The following is a 21,242-nucleotide window of genomic DNA, read 5'->3' on the forward strand; positions in this document are numbered from 1 at the left end:
GCTGAAATGATTTCAGGTTTTTCTAAATCTTTTGTTTATGGGCAAAACACAAAAGATATCTTAATCTACTTTAACAATGGAATTACTAAATCTGTTTTATATAACTGAAAGACATGAATGTAAAATCAGGATATTTTGAGTGAATGAGTTGTATTCTCTCGAGAACTATAGTTAAAAGACTAAAAATAGGTGCCATAGGGGCACCTGGGTGGCTCAGATGGTTAAGCATCTGACTCTTGATTTTGGCTCAGGTCATGATCTCAGTCAGGGTCCTGAGATCCCCGGGGCGACCTCCACACTCAGCATGGAGTCTGCTTGAGATTCGCTCTCTTCCTCTGCCCCTCTCGCCCCTACTCTCTCTTGCTCTCTAAAATAATCTTTAAAATAAATAAATAAAAATAGGTGGCATAAATCAATCTATTAAGTATCACCTACTACTATAGAGGTTTTTGTTTTTAAGAATAAACATACTTTCCTGTTCACTATTCGGAAAAATTATTAATATTTAACTTTATTGAAAGAATTACAGAGCTACAGACAATATAAGCTTTGTGCCCAATATTACAGTATTTTTTTAGGGTACAGTTCATAAATATGTACTCATAGATACCAGGCATATATGCTAAATATATAGTCATATTTGTTCCAATGTCACCTTTTTTTTTTTTTTTTTAAGATTTTATTTATTTATTTGACACAGAGAGAGAGAGCTAGAGAGGGAACACAAGCAGGTGGATCAGGAGAGGGAGAAGCAGGTTCCTGGCCAAGCAGGGAGCCAGATGCGGCTCATGACCTGAGCCGAAGGCAGGCACTTAACGACTGAGCCACCAAGGTGCCCCCCAATGTCACCTCTTCATTGAGGCTTTCCCTGAATGCCCTATCTAAAATAACCACCCTAATCATCTTCTATCCCTTACCCTACTTTATCTTTCTTTGTTGCATTTATCATGACCTACATATATTATGTCTCATTTATCATCAGAATCTCCCAGAAAAACATAAGCTCCACAAGGGCAGCACTGTGTAATAAACAGTTATATCCCTGTTGCCAAGAATACAGACATACAGATAGTGCTTAATAAATAATGAATGATTGATTAATACTTTTGAGATAAGAGCATGATTTTTAAATGTTTGGTGAAACAAAAAGTATTATCATTCCAATTAAAACCAAGAGAATGTTCATTTTACCAGAACTTCAAAGATTTTTTTTCCCCTAACTCAAGGGCAGATGGTACATAAAGAGCAGAAAGACAATTTACAGACAAGTTTATTTCTTCAAACTTTCTTTGCAGTAAGTTGTGTTCATGCTTGACTTAGTAACATGGGCAAAACCACAGCACAATATTAAGAAAATAAAAAATACTCTTAGAAATGAACCCTTTCAAATATCTTCTGATTTTCTAAAATCAACTAAACTTGTTTTATGCTTTTACTCCAGAGCAAACTAAATTATTTAAAAAGTAGACCATAGTCCACAGTATAAGCTAGTCTTTAAGAATTAATCTTGATCCACCAAATGCTAACCAAGAGAACAGTCTCTACTTTTTTTTTTTTTTTAAGATTTTTTATATTTATTTGACAGAGAGAGACAAAGCAAGAGAAGGAACTCAAGCAGGAGGAGTGGGACAGGGAGAAGCAGGCTTCCCGCTGAGCAGGGAGCCCGATGCGGGACTCCAGGATCATGACCTGAGCCGAAGGCAGTCGCTTAACCAACTGAGCCACCCAGCAGCCCCACTACTTTTTTTTTTAAGAGAGGAAGTGAGAAAAGGGTAGGGAGAGGGAGATTCTTAGATCTTAAGATTGATGTGGGGCTAGATCTCACAACCACGAGATCATGACCTGAGCCAAAATCAAGAGTCGGATGCTTAACCAACAGAGCCACCCAGGCACCCTGAACAGTCTCTACTATTATTTGGGCTAAGCCTCTTTAGGAAAGAAGCAGTAAAGAAGAGAAGTCACAGAAAAAGTCAGAGAACTGAGAAGAAACACACATCTCTGCCACTGTATGGCTGATGGATAAAACCTGAGAATTTATCCCTCAAGCTACATGTTCATTCACCAAGAAAAATCACATTCTGGGTCATAAAACACACCTTAACAAATTTAAAAGAACAGAAACCATACAATGTCTGCCCTCAGATCACAATGGAATTAAACTGGAAATCAGTAACAGAAAGATAACTGGAAAATCACAAAACATGTCAAGACTAAACAATACATTTTTAAATAACACAAGGGTCAAAGAGGAAAAAAAAATCAAGACAAATTCAAAATATTTTTAATCAAATGAAAATACAACTAATCAAAATTTATGGGATGCAGCAAAAGCAGTGCTTAAATGAAAATTTATAGGATTGAATGCAAATATTAGAAAAGAAGATCTAAAATCAAACACCTAAAGTTCCACCTTAGGAAACCAAAAAAAGAGCAGATTAAATCCAAAGTAAGCAGAAGCAAAAGAAATATTAGAGCAGAAATCAATAAAACTGGAAAGAAATCAATACAGAAAATCAATGAAACCGAAAACTGGTTCTCTGAGAAATTCAATAAAATCAATAAGCCCCTCTCCAGGCTAACTGAGGGAAAAAAGAGAGAACACAAATTACTAATATCAGAAATGAAAGAGGGGACATCACTACAGACCCCGTGGACATTAAAAGAATAAAGAAGCACTATGAATGACTCTATGCCCACAGATTTGATTTGATTTTACTTTTTAAAGATTTTATTTATTTGAGAGAGAAAGAGCATGCGTGTAAGCATGAGGCAGGGGGAAGAGGCAGAGGGAGAGAGAGAAGCAGAATCCCTGCTGAACAGAGAGCCCAACCACTCCAGAATGGAGAGTGAAGTCGTGGGACACCTTGATTTTACTTCTATTTATTTTAAAGATTTTGTTTATTTATTAATTTCTTTGAGAGAAAGAGTGCCTTTGGCTCAGGTCATGATCTCGGGGTCCTGGGATTGAATCCCGCATCGGGGTTCTGCTTCTCCCTCTCCCTCTGCCTAATGCTCCCCCTGCTTGTGCTTTCTGTCAAATAAATAAAATCTTAAAAAAAAAAAAAAAGAAAAAGAAAAACGATAAAGAAAAAGTGGAAATCAGACTAAATTTTATTTAATCAGAAACATGTACCTATTCTGAAAAATGTCCTGAAGTCATAGAATCAGAAATGTGAGAGTCAGAAGGTGTTTTAATCTCCACCAAGCCCCACTTCTCTTATCTAAAAGGAAACTGGAACCCTTACCAAGTTGAGTGATTCTGTCAAATTCATAGAACAAATAATGGGCAGAATCTGGGTCTTCTGAGTTCAAGTACTACATGCCTTGCATATCATTAGGCCCAAGCAGGGCAAAGGTTCTTTTTTTTTTTTTTAAGATTTTATTTATTTATTTGACAGAGAGAGACACAGCGAGAGAGGAAACACAAGCTGAGGGAGTGGGAGAGAGAGAAGCAGGCTTTCCGCTGAGCAAGGAGCCCAATGCGGGGCTCCATCCCAGGACCCTGGGATCTTGACCTGAGCCAAAAGCAAGCACTTGACTGAGCCACCCAGGGACCCCAGTCCAAAGGTTCTTAATTTAACCAAGCTGTATTCAAAATAAATTCAACCCCTCACTTCATTTAATGGCTAAACCCTTTCCTTTTTTTGAGGTATTCCAAGCACTGACCAAACTTGCACATACAGACATCAATTTCATGACTGGGAACACTACAGTGGAGTTAATACAGAAATGTAAGCAATACCAGAATGGAGTCAACTACCTGGCTGGTAGTTGCTGACATTCTCCAGGTGACATTCTCTTAAGTGACATTTTGAGAAACAGCATTAGTTTTCCTTAACTTAAAACAAAATTACAATTTTGAGATGGCAGGAGATGGGTTCTTCCAGTATTACAGAATACTAGGAATAAATTCACACTGGGCTTCTTTGTGACTATTTTAAGGATTTTTATTATACCTTTCTTCAACTTTTCAGACCAAGAAGTCAAAAACAGAGCTTAAATTTAAGAAGTGGAGATCTGAGTTTTAGTCCAGACTATGCCAAACTATTGTTACCTTAGATAGACCAGTGCTTATTTCTAGACCTCAGATTCTTCCTTATGTAAAATAGGGAGGATTGGGGGGTGGAGGTGGTTAGGCTAATTATTGTCTTTCGCTCCTTCTCATTCGTCTATTCCCTGTCTTTGTCTAATTTCACTGATCCAAAGGGAAAAAGAAAAAACCTCTTTATGAATACAAAGTGTTATTATTCACTGAGGTCAAACACACACACACTGCCCAAGAGTCATAGGTTACGTTAGCTGGTAGAGTGCACCAGAAACCACATTATTTTGAAGTTCTTTTCTTTCACATTAAGTTTCTAAAAGTCATTCAAAAGTCCAACATCAAACACAATAGCTGAACAATGTCAACATTTGGTCCTGAAAAAGCATGGTACACTTGAGGCTAAATTCCAAGACAGACTGCCCTCCGGATGAGAATTTGAAATCTTTTATATCATCAAATAATTGACAATGTTGAACTTTACCAGACCCCTGTGATCTTGGAAAACAGCAAAGGTTAAGAAAGAGCCCCCACGCCCTTCTGTGTTCTGGAAAGGGCTTACTGCAATGAACCACGGGTCCCCATAGGACTTAGATAAGACTCTAAGATGCCCCACTTGTTTACCTATGACAAGGTCAAAGCCCGCAAATTCCCTTTGCTTCATAAATGACTGGATGAATGGCATGTCCCCATAGATCAACTGGAACAAAATATTTGTTACTCAAATTCTGGGTAAGATCCTCTTTCCCCAGGTTCCCGAATTTTGGCCCACCCTTGTCTGAAGCAGCATAAACTTCTCTGGCCTGAGGGTAAAACAATCTGATCTACTGTTCAGTGGTACTTCCCTTTCATCTCACTTCCCCACACTTGGTTCTCTCTAGGATTGCTTTACTCCTCCCTAATAAAAAGAAAAACCTTTTGCTTAACCTTTTAGACTCTTGCTTATCTTACGGTTAGGGCATTCTTCTTATTTCCCCAAGCCCTTACAATATTCCTTTCCAATAAAATCTCTCCTTACTAAGTCTGAATTTTTCATTTGACACCCTTCCCAATTTCAAGTGGGCTGAGTTTTGGGGCGCCTGGGTGGCTCAGTTGGTTAAGCGGCTGCCTTCGGCTCAGGTCATGATCCCAGGGTCCTGGGATCGAGACCCACGTCAGGTTCCCTGCTCAGTGGAGAGCCTGCTTTCTCCCTCTCCCCCTGCCTGCTGCTCTGTCTACTTGTGCTATCTCTCTGTCAAATAAATAAATACTTAAAAAACAAACAAACAAATGGGCTCAGTTTGAAAGATAAGCTGGCTTTGCCCTTTCTCTTGGTGACAGGCGCTGATCCTCAAAAAGGGATCCGTTGTGTCCACCTGGAAAAGCTGACGGGATTTCTAAGATCTTAAGTTCTTGGCTACTACCAAGCAGCTGAGAAAAAGGGAGGGACGGAGATGATCAACCCGGAAAGGTCAACTCTGGGACCACCTGGCGCCACACGCCATACACAGTGAATGGCCCACGAACATTCCGGCTACCTACTCCATACTCCTGGACAGATTTCGCGGTTGGGCAGGACGGACGCCGCTTCCTCAGCGCCCCAGGAGCTCCGGGACAGGTGAGGAGTCCTGCCCCCGTGGTTCATCCCATTGCTCTCGCCCGCTTCATCCTCAGCTAGGCACCCGACTGGCTACCTTCACAGGACTAACCTGCTGGCCCCTAACTTCCCACTGTTGTTTCTCCAGCCTTCACAGGAAGACTCACCATGGCGCCAAGGACAGGTCGTGGGCCGGACGCCCTGGAGTCCCCGGGACCGTCCTGGACCTTCCCTCCCCACCCTGCAGCCAGGAGCCTCTTAAACAACGCGAGGGAGAGTTTTCCGGCTCTGACGGAAGTCCTGCCCGCGCGGGACAGGAAGTCCCTCCCCTCTCTTGAACGCCGGCGACCCCACGCCACGCAGAGGTGAGGATACGCAGGACGTCCTGTAATGCCACTTCCGTGGGTGCTAGGTTAGAAGCTGGGGCGGTGCTGACCTTGAGAGCGCGCGAGGGAGGCGCAGGCGCAGCACAGGTAGGTGGGCGGGCGGCGCGAGGTTGCAGCGCCTGTGAGGATCCGGAGGTAGGTTGGGTGGTTCGGGCCGGAGGGCGTCCTCTCACTGGGAGGTGATGGAAGCGCAAGTTGATGAACCGGGTGGGAGCCGACCCCAGAGGATTAAGTGAGGGAGAAAAACCACAGGCCGTGCTCGTGCAGGGACAACAGTAGTTGCTTCAGCTGAGCCACGCCCCCTTTTTTTTTTTTTTTTTAACCTTTTCCTTTTCCAGGCTGACCGTCCTTGGAGACTTGCCGGATCTCCACAGACCTGTCTGTCCCTCTATCGTCTCTTTTACCTGCTTTAGTGCATACTAAAGCTCTCCCTTCCTCAAGACGGTGGAATTTGATCCTGAGACGTTTCTTCACTATTCATATATATATACCAGTGGAAACCAGAAGAACATCTACCAAGATCAGAGAAACGAAGAGAATTCTGCCTGTTGGAAAATATTCCAATATGGACGGTTTCCTTTTATTTAAAAAAAAAAAAAAATATATATATATATATATAGATATAGATATAGATATATATAGATATATATTATATATATATCATCAGCTGGAAAAAAGTGAAACTCCCATGTACCTCTTAAATTTATGTTGTTTTTGGTTTTTTTCCCCCAAAATTTGTACCCTTCAACTCTGTGCCTTTTTATTTGGTCACAGTACTGGAGGCAGGATTGAAATGGATATACAGAACACCTTTAACCCAGAAATTAGTCTCACAATTTGGGGATCCTTGCTTAAGACGTGACTGTATCTACAATTTCATTTATAGGATCTCTTTTTTGCCACTGTCTAGTTTTGTCATAAAGCTGGAATTGGGGAGCTAAACTAGGAAGCTTCACAAGAGGTTAAGTTTGGGCAGGCAGGGGTGGCTATGGATGTTGTTTTACCCTCCTTCTCAAAGTATTTGGAGAGCATGATATCCAATCTATAAATGGTCGGAAGACCCTTGGAGTCACTCCTTAGCTATCCAGAAGCAGCATGGACAGGGCAATTGCTTTATATTAAAAAGGGGGCTGGAGACTGAATGTTTGAGTTGTTTTTAACTTTAAATTTTCTTTTGGGGGGAGATGAGTAATGTGGCAGACAAGATAGAGGAATTACAAGTACTAACGTTGGAAACAGCTGGAGGTGGGTGGGGCTGGGAAATAGTTTGTGAAACAGACCTGCTGAGAATCAATCCAGAACTTCCCTGAGGGTTCTACCTCTGCTGTATAGGGACAACATTGTAAATAGACAAGACCCAGGGCATCTGCAGATGCTAAGTGTGGTAGAGAAGGACTGGAGTCGTTCTGCTTGTGTATCTGTGGGAAGCAGCTGCTATCCTTGAGGAAGAAAAGGTGGAGAAGGAAACTGGCTCTCAGTCTGTCAGTGACAACACATTCTATGAAGTCTTACTCTTTCATTTCAGACACTTTGGTTCTTACATCCGTCCTAAACCTGGCAGCCTCATTGAGGTTCACAAAGCATCTCCTCCCTATGTGACAGTAAGACTGGAATTATTATCAGGATGGAACCCACTCCTGCCAGAGTAAAACCACGAAAGGAAATCACAGTATTCTGCTTATCATTTTTAATAGATCATGGAGTTCTATGTTCCTTATTTGGTATTTGACAAGTTGATAAATAACCCTTGGTTAATATCCTTTAATATTCCAATTTCTATTACAATGTGAAAAATCTGTTACAAGTAACGTTTTTTTAAAGACTAAAACGCATACCATATATGTTTGAAGGCAGCATCTCCCTTTTTTATCCACAGAATTGTAATATTTTGTATTGTTTCCATGTGTTGAAGTTGAGAGATTTACCTATTTCCATTCCTTAAAGTAGATGAGAGTCTTTGACAGAGATTCAAAGAAAGGGGGAAATTATGAAAGGGAATAAAATATGTGCATAATGGAGATTAGGAAGAAATTCAGTAGTCTTGCAAGGGAATTAGGAGCCCAATCTTTGATAAAAGTCTTGTTTGCTAATTAGGGCTTTGTTTTGAGTTGCAATGTTCTGAGTGAGAACTGTTCTCAAATACTTTAGAACACCAGCAAAAAGTTATGTCTTCTTTCAACACCCACACTGACCTGGAACATTTTCAACCATTAACACTGTTAATTAATTAATCACTGTTTCAAAGGCCAGCTCCATATTCTTTGCAAAATGTTTTCCTGATTAACTCCCCTTCTGAGAAATTTCAATTACTTTTTCTTTTCTTTAATAAATATGATTTTTATGTGCTTATATGGTGCCTTTGTAATTTCTCCCCAATATATATTGTTTTCCTAATTAGACACAAATGCCTGGAAAGCTGGGACCTTCTTTTTGTGTTGACCACCTCCTTCTTAAGAAATACCATTTAAATGAATGTTGTGGACAAAATCACTTCGGTTACATTGCTCTTAAAATGCTTTATGGACAAAAATATTAGTTGTAGCAATACTTATAATGGTAAAAAATTAGAAACAATCGTTAGCAATTAGAGATTGGTCAAATTCTATCATGTATACTTAATTGGAATATTATTTAGCTACTTTTTAAAAGTGATTAGTCTTTCTAATGGAAAAGTTTATTTTCCAAGTTAAAAGAGCAGTCTACAAAATTGTGACCAGCATGATTGCTTTGATGTGAAAAAAAAATCCTAAACATAGAACAAAGAGTAAAAAAGGAAGTAACCAAATATATCAATCACCATTCCTAGAATTACCTTCTAAACCTTTCTGTAAGGGTGTAATTTTAAAAAATTTATTTCCTTTTATTTAAGAATGGATGAAAGGAGCTTCTTTTCTTTCTTTCCCAAAATTATGCTTTGTAACTTCTCTATAATTCTCATCTTCCTAATTTGGGAAAAACAAAACAGACATGCTCTTCAGAAGTATATTGCAACCCTTTAATAATTCAGTAACCTTCCTCTGAAACTTCCATTATTTACATGTTACCATAGTTAAAGCTAGGACCATACCACATACCTAATTAATTAGAATAACTACTGCAAATTTTACGCAAATTACACAGTGCACATTTTCAAGGATCACTAACATACATAAATGGGATCCCGGTATCATTTGATACCTTTTGCTACTAGAAAAGTCTTTAAACAACCACCACCAAGAGCAATAAACAAACAAAATCATAAGAAAATACCTGTTTAAAACCTAAATTAACTTTTTTCATTCATTAAATATTAAGTATGTACTGTGTCCCAGTCACTGTTCTAGACTTGGAGAAACAATGGTAAATAAAGCAGACATAGTCCTTACTATGAGGGAATTTACTTTTTAGTGGTAATAGACCATAAATAAAAATATAAGATAGTAATAGTCTTAAGAAATTAAAATAGATGACTATTTTAGATTAGGTGACTAAGGAAAGCTTCTAAGAAAGTGCCATTTAAGCTCCTATTTGACAGGAAAATCCAGCTTTGCAAAAATTGGGGAAATCATGCTTGCAGAGGGGACAATAACACAAAACCTTAAGGCGTGAACTAATTTGGAATATTTCAGGAACCAAAGAAGCTTACCTGTTGGAGCATGGTGACTAAGAAAAGAGTAAGTTTAGAGGGGTATGAAAGAGCTAAGTTATATTGGCATTGAAAGCCAGGAAAGGATTTGGATTTTATTTGGAGTGTGATGAGAAAGGCATTTAACCTGAGGAGTGGGATGAAATAATATATATATTTTTAAATCTATTCTGATAATATTTTTTTAATTGAAGTATTTAATCTACTTACATGTAACACAGTTACTAATATGGTTGAATTTGAATCTATTAAGATATTATTTGCTCTTTATTTGTCCTATCTCTCCTATGTTGATTTTGTCCTTTTTTGCATTCTTTTAGATTAATTTTTACTTTATTTATCCCACCCCATCAGCTTGAGAGTTAAATATTCTTTTAGTAGTTTGTATTGTACCTCTTCCTGGATGATACAACAACCCAAGAACACATCAACTTCATTTACCACCCCACTTCATGTTATATACATAATGTATACTTAATCTCTTACTTAATGTCTTAAATTCCTCAAGACATCATTTTTATACAATTACTGTGCATTTATCTTTATTCAACCATTTACCTTTGTCTCTTGTGCTTTATGACTCCTTGAGTTTCTGAGCTTCTGTCATGCTTTAGTATTTCCTTTTGTAAATGTCTGCTGGTGATAAATTCAGTTTTTGTATCCCGAAACTATTTATTTCACTCTCATTTTCAAAGAACATGTTTACTGAATGAGCAGCTATTTTATCATTTTGAAGATACATTCATTGCTTCTGGCTTCCATAATTTTTTTGAGAAATAATTTCAGTTTTATTTTTGTCCCTATAAAAGTAATCTTTTTGGCTCTGGCTGCTTTTAAGATGCTTGTCTTAAATTTGAAGCAGTTTTATTATGATCTAACTAAATGCTTTGGGTTTTCTTGGTTTTCTTTTTGAGATTTGTAATGCTTGTTGAATCTGGGTATGATGTTCTTATTCTGTTTTGGAAAATTCCCAGCTCTTAGATACTGCTTCTCCCCCATTCTTCCCCTTTCTCTCCTTCTGATACTCCACTTAAATGTATGTTAGATCATTTTACATTATCCCTTAGGTATCCGTTCATTTGTCTCTCATGGTTCATTCTGGATAATTCTTACCTTTCTTTGACTTTACTGTTTCCTTTTGAATAGTCTCTAATCTCCTGTTAAATCTATCTGTTGAATCATTTATTTCAGTTATTTTTTGGTTGTGAATTTGGGCATTTCTGTTTGTTTTGTTTGTTTGTTTGTTTGTTTAAGATTTTATTTATTTATTTGACAGAGAGACAGCGAGAGAGGGAACACAAGCAGCGGGAGTGGGAGAGGGAGAAGCAGGCTTCCCGCTGAGCAGGGAGCCCGATGCGGGGCTCCATTCCAGGACCCTGGGATCATGACCTGAGCCGAAGGCAGACATTTAACGACTGAGCCACCCAGGCGCCCCTGTTTGTTTCTATTTTAATGGCTTCCAGTTGTCTAACAGTTATCTATTACAGTCTGATCTTTTATTTTCTCAAACACATTAATCATTTTAAAACCTGTGTCTAGTAACTATGGGGTCTGCTATTATGTGAGGCTCCTTTGTTTCTTGTTGTGGTTATTTATCGTATTGTCTCATTTAGTTATATGTCTCCTGTATATTTTTTCAGTTTAATTATTTAAGTACTCTACACTCAACGTGGGGCTCAAACTCACGACCCCAAGAACAGGAATCACATGCTCTTCTGATTGAGCCAGCCAGGTGCCTCTGTTAGTTGTATTTTTTATTTTGTATTACTTATGTGACTTTTATTTATTTGTTTATTTATAACATTTTGTTAAGTTATGTTGTTATTTTTGATTGAATGCCAGAACTAGTATGGGAAGAAATTATACTTTGAGATCTAAAATGATATTTTCGGCAGAAAGGATTTATGTTTCTTGGCAGGGGTTTTGGGCACTAGTAAGCTAAAATCACTTTAATCGAGTCCGTGATTGAGATGATTGGACTCTGAGCAGGTCTACCTCTAGTTCATACTTTTTCCCAGGGTATAGAACTTTGGGATCTCAACTTGAAGCCTGTAGAGTTTACCAGAGCAGGCTCCGAACTCCCAATTTTCATCTTTTTAACTCCATGATTTAGTCAGAAGCTCTATTCAAGCTTCTTGGGCATCTTCTCAGGAATCAGCAGATACCTCAGAGGAAAAGCTATCATGAATGCTGAATTCAAAAACTTTTTTTCTTCTGGATTTTCCACTGCCTCATTAGCTCTCTAATGTTGTCAGATGTTTGTTTTATATTATGTCCAGCTTTTCTAGTTGTTTACAGAAGAAGGACTATTCTAAATTACCAAGTCCATCATTACAAAAAGTAGAAATAAAAAATATTTTAAGTCCATATGAAACATTTATGAAATTTAATCATAAAAAATCTTTTAAATTTTAAAAGAATTGGTATTATTAGATCACATTTTTTTTAAACTTTTTTATTTTTTAAAGATTTTATTTATTTATTTGAGAGAAAGAGAGAAACAGCATGAGAGGGGATAGGGTCAGAGGGAGAAGCAGGCTCCCCGCTGAGCCGGGAGCCCGATGTGGGACTCGATCCCAGGATTCCGGGATCATGACCTGAGCCGAAGGCAGTCGCTTAACCAACTGAGCCACCCAGGTGTCCTAGATCACATTCTCTAATCACAGTATAATTATTTTTACAGAAATCTAGGAAACCTCATATATTTGGAAAATAAATTCATTCCTATATAAGCTGGATCAAATTCAAATAGGATTCTCAATGAAAAATAGAAAATGCACATTCAGAACTGATCAATGACAGAAATACTACATATTAACACCTATAGAATGTAGCTAAAACAGTACTTACAAGGAAATTGAAAAATTTAAATACTAAATTAGGGAAGACTAAAAATTATAGATCTAATAATCTGTCCTAAACCTGAGGGATTAGGAAAAGAGTAATGGAAATTAAATTAATGAATAAAACAAAAAGCAAATATTCAATACAGAGAGGCAACGAAGTCAGAAGTTTTACCTTTTAATAATAATATTGACAAATCTTTGACAAGATTACCCAAGAAAGAAAGCAAACACAAAGAATATTAGAAATGAAAATGGGGACATTATTACAAATGCTGTAGAGATTGAGGAGATATCATAATGGGAAAATATAATTGAACTAGATGGTTCCCAGAAAAATGTAACTTTTCAAAAATTATTCAAAAAGAAATAGAAAATATGGTCTGATTACTATGTAAGAGATTGAATCAGTAGAAATTTTTCAAAAAAGAAAACATATTGCCCAGAAAAAGACTTGGAAAAATTAACATAGACATGGATAAAACCTTCTGCCAAATTAGAAGAAAACCTACAACAAACATATTTAACAATGAAATTTTTGGAACAGACCCTTAGAATCAGGAACAAGTACCATATTGGAGATCCCAGCCAACACTGAATGACAGTAAAAGCAAATAAAAAGATAAAAAGATTGAAAATGAAGAAACAATTTACATATAAATTTTAAAATAAGACTTTATAATGATTCTGGATATAATATTAATATCCAAAAGTGAATTGCATTTCTCTCCAGCAGAAATGAACTGTTAGAAAATGATTTTTTTAAGATACCATTCACCATATCATTTTGAAAATATGAATTACATAGGAGTAAATTTATGATTTTAAATTTTTTTCCTTCAAGGGAAAAAAAATCATAAAATATTATTAAAAGACATCAAAGAATGTCTAATAAGAAAAATATACCATGTTCAAGTATTTAGAGACTCTAGAGTTAAGATGGCAAATCTCCCCTACAATGAAAGCAATTGCATTAAAAATCCCAGCTGAGTTTTTCTAGAAACTTGATGAGCTAATTCTGAAGTTTCTGTGAAAGCACAAAGGATCAAGAATTTCAAGATACTCCAGGAGCAGATTTAAGATGGAGAGACTTAACTTGTCAGATAGCAAGAATTATAAAATTATACTAGTTAGGTGTTCATAATAGCCAAAAGGTAGAAACAACACAAATGTCTATCAGCTTACCAAAAGAGAAACAAAATGTGGTATATCCATACAGTGGAATATTATTTGGCTATAGAAAATAAATGAAGTACTGATACCTGCTATAACATGGATGAAGCTTGTAAATAATATGCTAAGTGAAAGAAGCCAGTCACAAAAGACCACATTATATGATTGCATTCATATGACATTTCTGTAATAGGCAATCTATAGAGACAGTACATTAGTAATTGATTAGGGATGGCGAGGTTTAAGGAAATGGGAGCACAGGGTAGTAATAGCTAAAGGAAATGGGGTTTCTTTTTGAGGTGATGAAAATGTTCTAAAATTAACTATGGTGATTGTTGCACATATCTGTATATATCCTAAAAAGCATCCCATCTTAATACTTTAAATGGGTGAACTATATGCTATGTGAATTATATCTCAATAAATCTGTTAAAACTACAGTAATTAGGATAATATGACACTGTCTTAGGGATGGAAAAAATTACTTATACTGGAATACAACTCTGGAAAGAGATGTACTCTTATAAGTAACCTTGATTTAAGACAGAGATGGCATTGCAGGCCAGCAGGAAAAGCAAGAGCAATTCAATAAATGGTGCCGGATATCTATATGGAAGAAAATGAAATTGGAACTCCTTATTTAACATCATGCAGAAAAAGTAGTTCAAGGTGAATTAAAATTTAAATGTGAAAGGCAAACCTATTAAGCCTTCAGAAGATAAGATAGCAAGATTATCTTTATGATCTTATGGTAGGGAAATGCAAACTCAATAAAGAAAAAAAAATTATATTCAAATGCATTAAAAACCTCTGTTTAAAAGACACTATAAGCTCATGGAGTAGCAGTTGATTTCAGTTAAGCACAGGAAATGTAGAAGATGAGCCTGGAACATTTTGTTTTGCAAGATAGCAAGTAAGCTATCCTAGAATCATGTCAAATGGATTTAGGAGATAACTGAAAAGCATCCCACTGGCCAAAGATGGGACAATTTTACTGTCAATAAGGACATACAGGTTTATAGAAATTCTGATATCCTCCTGAGCACAGGTTGGAACATATCAGAGCAGTGGATTGGAACACATCAAGTTATCAAATGTCTTTAAATCCATGATTTCATAATGATAGAAAAACTAACAAAAACAACTACTTGGTTGACACTGGGGGATGCTCTGAAATCAATCCATTATTTCAAAAACCAATAAAAAAAAAGTATATATTATAAAATTAATCAAGCATTTGTCCTGCCTTTTTGATGTTCAATGTACCACAGGTAACCACATAATAAATGAGGTTAAGTTTCTCTATATACATGTATTAATGACGATAGAAGGATGGAATTAGAAAGTTGCCATTTTGAGATTCCTAATGAATAAATAGATTTATCCATTGTACATCAACAGCTACTAACATGATGAAAAAGGAAGCTTTATATGCCTCTTAATGGAAAAACAGGAAATCCAGGAAATCAGGAAAATCCAATCTATGGAAAATCCAATCAGGAAAATCCAATCTATGGAAAATCATGGGACAAATTAACTTTGTATGCAGGAAAGAGAGAGGATAGAGAAAATGACAGATTAAGAGACTTATTTAAAAGACATATAGGGGTGCTTGGGTGGCACAGTTGGTTGAGCCACCGACTCTTGATTTCAGCTCAAGTTGTGGTCTCAGAGGTGTGAGATCAAAATCCACATCAGGCTCCGCGCTCAGTGAGGAGTCTGCTTGAGACTCTCTCTCTCTCCCTCTGCCCCTCCCCCTTTGTCCTCACACATGCGCTCTCTCTCTCAAATAAATAAATGAATCTTTTTTAAAAAATAAATAAATAAAAGACATATAAAGTGGTGCCTGACTGCTCAGTCAGGAAAGCACATGACTCAAATCTCAGGGTCATGAGTCAAGCCCCATGTTGGGCATGGAGCATACTTAAAAGTAACACAAAACAAAAAGACATATAAAGTGGGGCGTTTGGCTGGCTCAGCTGGTAGAGCATATGATTTTTTATCTCAGGGTCATGAGTTTAAGCCCCACGTTGGGCATAGAGCTTACTTAAAATAAATAATTTAAAAATAAAATAAAATAAGACATATAAAGCAATATGTGAACTTCCATTAGTTATCTACTGCTGTACAACAAATTACCCCAAGACTTAATAGCTTAAAACTGAAAATACTTACGTCTTATAGTTTCTAAGGGTCAGGAATTCAGGAATGGCTTAGCTAGGTGTTCTGGCCCAGAGTTTCTCATGAGTTTGCAGTCAAGCTGTTGGCTGAGCTGCAGTATTCTGAAGACTTGACTGGTGATGGAAGATCCACTCCCAAGATGGCTCACTCACAGGGCTGCCTAAGTGTCCTCACAACATGGCACCTGGCTTTTCCCAGAGCAAGTGATCCAAGAAAGAGACAGAAGAAGTCAAAGCCACTCAAAATGATATACCATTACTTCTCCCATATTCTATTAATCCCACAGACGATCCCTGATGCAGTATGGAAGGGAACTACCACAATCTGGGCTCCAAAGATTCATTCTTCCAATATTCAAAATACACTCATCTTGTCCCCAAATCCCTTAAAACTCTCATTCCATTACAGCACTAGCTCAAATCCTAGAAATATAAATCAAGTTCAGGAGTGGATGAGGCTTTTCAGGTATACTTCCTTAAGCACAGCTCCTTAAATGGAGTTCCTCTTGATCTGAAGACCTGTAAACTAAAGACTCAAAATATCTGGCTCCACACATGTAATGTAAAATGGATAGGATAACTATCTCCTATACTATAGACATGTGTATTCAAAGGGAGGGAAATGAGCACACAGGTTGACAGAAATAACAAAATCCACCTGGGAACAGGTTGACAGTTCCTTGATAAGGATTCAAGGCCTGAGAGTAATTTTCTATGACTCTTCACTCTGCCTTCATGGTCTCTTGGACCCACTCACTGAGTTATCCTTCTTTGTCCATGTTTACAGCACTATGGTTGTCTGCTTGCTTTCTGCCTATAGAAAGTTGGATGTCCAAAAACCTCATTTCATTTGGTATTCTGTTCCTTTCAGTATAGGCTGGAGAACAGCCTGGCAATATAATTCTCTTTTAAAAGTCTCTTTTAAGGATGCCTGGGTGGCTCAGTCGGTTAAGCGTATGCTTTCAGCTCAGGTCATGATCCCAGGGTCCTGGGATCGAGACCCACATCGGACTCCCTGCTCAGTGAGGAGCCTGCTTCTCCCTCTGCCTGCAGCTCCCCCTGTTTGTGCTCTCTCTGTCTCTCTCTCTCTCTCTGATAATAAATAAAATCTTAAAAAAAAATAAAAAGTCTCTTTTAAAAAAGTATATTCTGGGGCGCCTGGGTGGCTCAGTGGGTTGGGCAGCTGCCTTGGGCTCAGGTCATGATCCCCGGGTCCTGGGATCGAGCCCACGTCCGGCTCCCTGCTCGGTGGAGAGCCTGCTTCTCCCTCTCTCTCTGCCTGCTGCTCTGCCTACTTGTGCTTTCTCTCTCTGTGTCAAATAAATAAATAAAATCTTTTTTTTATTAAGATTTTATTTATTTATTTGACAGAGACACAGCGAGAGAGGGAACACAAATGGGGAGTGCGAGAGGGAGAAGCAGGCTTCCCGCAGAGCAGGGAGCCTGACGCGGGGCTGGATCCCAGGATTCTGGGATCACAATCCGAGCCGAAGGCAGACGCTCAACCGACTGAGCCACCCAGGCGCCCCTAAATAAATAAAATTAAAAAAAAAAAAAAGTATCTTCTGCTAATATAATTCTCTTATAAACTTTGTGGCTTTCCTGTGAATTTTAGTTGAGTTCATGCCATGAGACAAAGCAACACCCGTAACTCTCTTCCATATAAACCCTTCTCTGCCTTGGGAAGATGCACCACACCCTTGAACTTAGAAGTCCTGTAATTTGGTTGAGAGGTTCTATGAGGCACACCCTTTTTGTCTGTATGAAATTACTCTGAGGTGCCATGTTAGAGCTTTCTGAGGTGTATAGGGCTTTACTAACTATACCCTCAACTTCATATTTTCCTATTATTCCCTGGATTTGTTCTTTGTTCAGAGCCATTTTCTAATTTTAGCATCATTCATCACCTGGAAAGGTTGGGAATCTTCAACTCTGCAAGTTCTGGCTCCTTGTTGTTTATCAGTCCTCCCTTTAACTTATCTCCCTCCTCTCATTTTACTATAGGCAACAAGAAGAAACTAGGTGACATCTTTAACATTCTTGCTGGAAATCACCAGTTTATTAGGCACATTTTCTACTTTACATATAACTTCAGCTGACAAATTTGCTAAACTTTCTGCCACTTTCCTCCAATTTTCAGTAAGACTTTTCTGATCTGTTAAGACCTCATCTGCCACCTCCTCAAAGTTATCAAGCATCTACAAACAAATTTCTTCAAGGCTTTTCAAACTTTCGCTAACACTCTCCTCCAAGTCCTTCCACTTCTGCCCACTGCCACTTTCAGAGGCACTCTTCCATTTTAGCTATTTGTTATGGCAGTACCCCTATTCCAGGTACCAAAATCTTTATTAATTTGTTTTGCTTTATAACAAACTACCTCAAAACATAACATTTAAAGCAACAGACATTCTTATTTCAGGCAGTGCCTGAGAGTCAGAAATCCAGAAGCAGCTTAGCTGAATGGTTCTAGCTCAGGGTGTCTCGTGAAGTAGCAATCAAACTGTCAGCCGGGCTACAATCATCTGATGGTTTAACTGGTGCTAGAGGATTCACTTCCAAGATGGCTTACTCTTGTGGCCATTGCCAAGATGCCTCAGTTCTTTGTTGGCTGCTTGGCATAATACTTTAGTTCCTCAGCACACCAAAGAGCTGTCTGGCTTCCCCTAATGCAAGTGATTCAAGAGAGAGGGGCAGAAGCTACCATGGCTTTTATGGCTCTTTTGACCTAGCCTCAACATTGACATACCATCACACAGATATGTGACCAACAGGTTGATCACACATATAAACCAAGATACAGTGTGAGAGGGAATTATCCAAGGGTGTGAATACCAGGGAGTGGGAATCATTGGGTGCCACTTTGGAGCCTACCTACCACAGAATTTTGTCTGGATCATGATTCAAACAAACTTTTTTTTTTTTAAGAATTTTTTATTTAGGGGCACCTGGGTGGCTCAGTCATTGGGCGTCTGCCTTCGGCTCAGGTCATGATCCCGTGGTCCTGGGATCGAGCCCCGCATCGGGCTCCCTGCTCAGTGGGAAGCCTGCTTCTCCCTCTCCCACTGCCCCTGCTCGTGTTCCCTCTCTCGCTGTCTCTCTCTGTCAAATAAATAATAAAATAAAATAAATTAAAAAAGAATTTTTTATTTATTCATTTGAGACAGAGACATACAGAGAGACAGAGTGCAGGAGCAGTGGGGAGAGGCAGAGGAAGAGGGAGAAGCAGACTCCCTGCTGAGCAGGGAGCTGACATGGGGCTCAATCTCAGGACCTGTAGATCATGACCTGAGCAGAAGGCAGATGCTTAACCATCTGAGCCACCCAGGAGCCCCTGATTCAAACAGACTTAAAGAAATTTTGTGATAATTAGAAATTTGAATGCTTACTGAATATTTGATGATATTTTGGAATTATAAATTATTTATTATGTTCTAATAGTAATTTTTAAAGGCCCTTTATCTTTTAAAGATACATATTGAAATATTTAGAGATATAATGATATAATGTGTGGGATATACTTTAAAATAATAAGAAATGGGGAAAGTGGGTGGTTGTATAAATGAAGCAAGATTGGTTATGAATTGATAATAGTTGAAGCTGGATAATAGGTAAATGGGAGCTCATTATTCTATTCTGCATACTTTTATATATGTTTTAATATTTTCTGTAAAAAAAGCCAAAAAAAAAAAAAAAGACACCATAAGGAAAGTAGAAGACAAGCCATAAACTGGGAGAAAATCATTACAACCCTTATTACTAACAAAAGGATTAGCATTCACATTGTGTAAAAATCTACTACAATTTAATTAAAAAAAAAAACAGATAATGCTCTATACCACACCATACTATTCCAAACAGACAATTCATAGAGGAAGAAACCTGAAGAAATTCTCAAACACAAGGAAATGCAATTTCACATCTACCACATAAGCAAAAATTTAAAAGTCTGACAATATCCCAGAACACATACTTTGCTATTTAGAGTATAAATTGATATAATCAATTTGGAAAACCATTTGGCATTATATAGTAACCTTGAAGAGGTATATCCTCTATGGTCCAGGAGCAGTGTTCCAGGATATATAAGAAAGAAAATTCTTGGGGCGCCTGGGTGGCTCAGTCATTGAGCATCTGCCTTCGGCTCAGGTCATGATCCCAGGGTCCTGGGATTGAGCCCCTCATCGGGCTCCCTGCTCAGCAGGAAGCCTGCTTCTCCCTCTCCCACTCCCCCTGCTTGCGTTCCCTCTCTCGCTGTGTCTCTCTCTATCAAATAAATAAAATATTTTTTTAAAAAAAGAAAGAAAAATGGGCACCTGGGTGGCTCAGTTGGTTAAGCGACTGCCTTCGGCTCAGGTCATGATCCTGAAGTCCCGGGATCGAGTCCCGCATCGGGCTCCCTGCTCGGCAGGGAGTCTGCTTCTCCCTCTGACCCTCCTCCCTCTCCTGCTGTCTGTCTCTCATTCCGTCTCTCAAATAAATAAATAAAATCTTTAAAAAAAAAAAAAAAAAGAAAGAAAGAAAATTCTTAACAGTATTATTTATAACAATAAAAATTAGTCCAACTGTCCATCAACAGTAGAATGATTAAATACACTGTGTATACTCATACAGTAGAATACAACAGTGGAAAAAATGAGTTACAAATCCATGGACATGGATGAATCTCTAACAATGTTGAGCAAAAAAGAAATTCACAGAAGAATATTACATTAGGATTCTACTTCTATAAATTAAAGAAGCAATAAAAGTAAACGATATGTTGTTTAAGAGTACAAACATAAGACATAAATCTATAAATTAAAATGAATGAATGATAACCACAAAATCAAAATAGTGATTTTTCTCTAGCTGTAGAAGGAAGGGAATAGAATAAGGAAAGGCACACAAGAACATAAAAGTAGTGTGATTTTACATTTTGGTTTAGCCAAAACAGTCCTGGTTTACCTATTTTCCTGGTGTTATAATTAATAGCACTTTCACTCTCAAAAGTGCTCTGGTTTAGGAAATAAATTATACATTCATCCTTTCTAAAGCAACTTTTTTCCTTTTAATCTGGGTAGAAGGCATATTAATGTTCATTGTATCATTCTTCCTTATATCACACATATATTTTACAAATATTCATTTGAAACTAGCCAATATTTACTAATATAATTTTAAATTTTAGAGAGTGACTACATAGTGAAAAAAAATCTGTATACAGGATAAATGTAAATAGGATTTGAATGAAACCTTATCTGGGTGGATATAAAATAAATAACATACTGTGTGCCTGGCATCATGTTTAGGTCTTTATAGATATTACTTCATTTTCACAGCAAGACTTTTAGGTAAGTATTATCTCCATCTTACACATGAAGAACCTCAGGCACAAAGAGTATATATAGCTTAGCCAAAGTCATACCGTAAGTGACAGA

At 37.8% G+C, this 21,242-nt stretch overlaps 1 protein-coding gene and 1 long non-coding RNA gene across 24 annotated transcripts in view; one reads left to right on the forward strand and one right to left on the reverse strand.

The window, feature by feature from the left end:
* Positions 1-5,926, reverse strand: part of TMEM161B (transmembrane protein 161B) — a 143,110-nt gene extending 137,184 nt beyond the window's left edge. For 8 of the 20 annotated variants that reach the window (XR_010413126.1, XM_064596349.1, XM_064596343.1 and 5 more), the window contains exon 1: positions 5,786-5,926. Coding sequence is in view for 11 of the 20 variants with exons in the window: in XM_064596349.1 (XP_064452419.1) it covers positions 5,786-5,788 (3 nt within the window). In the remaining 9 variants the exon portion in view is untranslated. Of the gene's footprint in view, positions 1-5,730; positions 5,754-5,785 lie in introns of those variants that run through there. The other 12 variants (XR_010413125.1, XR_010413124.1, XR_010413123.1 and 9 more) reach the window with 7 other exon arrangements.
* A 16-nt stretch (positions 5,927-5,942) lies between these two features.
* The window catches only part of LOC123859793 (uncharacterized), a 76,285-nt gene continuing 60,985 nt past the window's right edge, over positions 5,943-21,242 (forward strand). For 2 of the 4 annotated variants that reach the window (XR_006794568.3, XR_010413127.1), the window contains exon 1: positions 5,954-6,091. This is a non-coding gene — a long non-coding RNA (uncharacterized LOC123859793). Of the gene's footprint in view, positions 6,092-21,242 lie in introns of all 4 variants that reach the window. The other 2 variants (XR_006794571.3, XR_010413128.1) reach the window with 2 other exon arrangements.

Source organism: Mirounga angustirostris, unplaced genomic scaffold (genome assembly GCF_029215605.1).
Source record: "Mirounga angustirostris isolate CCGP_5_RB_7025 unplaced genomic scaffold, mMirAng1.0.hap1 SCAF_7, whole genome shotgun sequence".
Classification (NCBI taxonomy): Eukaryota; Metazoa; Chordata; class Mammalia; order Carnivora; family Phocidae; genus Mirounga; species Mirounga angustirostris.